The sequence below is a fragment of the Limulus polyphemus genome, unplaced genomic scaffold, assembly GCF_000517525.1.
Source record: "Limulus polyphemus unplaced genomic scaffold, Limulus_polyphemus-2.1.2 Scaffold5166, whole genome shotgun sequence".
NCBI classification, from domain to species: Eukaryota; Metazoa; Arthropoda; class Merostomata; order Xiphosura; family Limulidae; genus Limulus; species Limulus polyphemus.
Genome location: NW_013670776.1, coordinates 61923 through 63571, shown reverse-complemented (window position 1 = coordinate 63571; position 1649 = coordinate 61923). Strand labels below are relative to the sequence as shown.

The window sequence follows — 1649 nt, the reverse complement described above, 5'->3', positions numbered from 1 at the left end:
GATATTAGGTCTGTAACAGTTCTTACATGCTATACTGATGATATTAGGTCTGTAACAGTTCTTACATGTTACATGTATCGTATTCTACTTTTTCAAGGTTTTTCATATGAATTGGCCTTAGTCCTTTCTTACCCTAAAATATTCACATGATTTATCATACATACACGAACTATTTGAACTTTGCGCATTAATTGCATATTTACAAATAAAAAGTTACTTTTTTAAAGTAGAATGCTATTATGCGACTTAAAAAATAATGTTTATTTATTTACATAGTTTATTTTACGAAAATTAGTCCCTCCCCAATGCGTAAAATGGTGTTTGTTTGTTTATTTTTTAAAAGTACTAAGAAACAAAAATAACTACACCAAATGATAAAAAATATCACAGAAACAATGACAAAAGAAAAAAAAAGGAAACATATAAATTCGTACCCAAAGCAAGAAAGATACTTCTGTTTTTCACCAAATTCTTCTCCATCTTCTATAGTCTGTGGTAATTTAGCATGCAGAGTTTCGGGTAGAAACGTTGCCGCGAAGGAAGCTACAAGACACATTCCTCCGATGATAAGTTCTGGTATGTGTCCTTCGTATGTTCTCTGTTGGAAGTATATGCAGTACTTTCTGTTACAAGGATACTTGTCACCATGTCAAATAATCGAGAAAGTTGCTTAAATATGCTTAAGGATAGACTCACAGAATAATATATCATAAAAAAAGTATGAAGTATGATGTAGGGATGACAATGCCAAAAATTACAAAAATAAGTTAGGAATGACTACGCCAAACCATACAAAATTCACTACATAAGATGAACTTTTATCTACAATCAAATGTTGAATTCCTGTCAGTTGTATGAATTAGTAATAGTGCTTTACAGTGGCTAATAACCATAAGCTTGTAAGATTGACTCAGTATTAACTGGCTACTTATGTAGGGATGTTTGTATGGTTTTGTGTATTCATCCCTAACTTGTTTCTGTATTTTTTGGAATTGCCATCCCTATATCATGCTTAATGTTTGCCCAACATTTTTATTATTTGTTTCCTCTATTTTTATCAAACGATACAGTTGAAGTAGGTTGATAAGTGAACATTCGTTTTATTTTTATATTTGGTAATATACATCGTTAATATCATATCACTTTTGTCAGTTTCTCTAATTTTTCAATTATATTTGGGGGCCAGTGAAGCTGCAATGGTCCCTCCAGGACGGTAAAAGTACCCCGGAGTGCTGGACCGACCTTAAAGGAATCTTTCCAAAAGCCACGCCTTCTAACTTTACCCCAACTCACTGCATGTGCATACAATCGACCCCACCACATGCTAGGGTTATGTCAATTAATAAGGAGGATATCATACAGATGTCCATGAAGTGTAATACCACACATAGTTGTTAGTCTTGGCCCCACTGAAAATTTGAATAATTTTTTTTTGACGACACTTCATTCCAGTCCGGAGAGCTGGCGGGCTAACAGAGGGTTACGCCCTTTCAGTGGCCAGGAGATGTAGAAGTACATAGCAGAAATAAGCAACGAGAGATGAGTAAGTGAGACTAGGTACTGAGATGGTGAAGATGAGTTTAATGCACACTATAAGGAAACGTAATCAGAGATAGATGTGTGGTGGAAGATCAGGCATCGGAGTTACA

General features: G+C 34.7%; 1 protein-coding gene across 1 annotated transcript in view; it reads right to left on the bottom strand.

The window, feature by feature from the left end:
- LOC106472213 (carcinine transporter-like) overlaps positions 1 to 1649 on the bottom strand; it is a 44391-nt gene that overhangs the window by 3030 nt on the left and 39712 nt on the right. The window contains exon 9 of the mRNA XM_013932841.2: positions 435 to 598. Within this exon, the coding sequence (XP_013788295.1) occupies positions 435 to 598 (164 nt within the window). The remainder of the gene's footprint in view (positions 1 to 434; positions 599 to 1649) is intronic.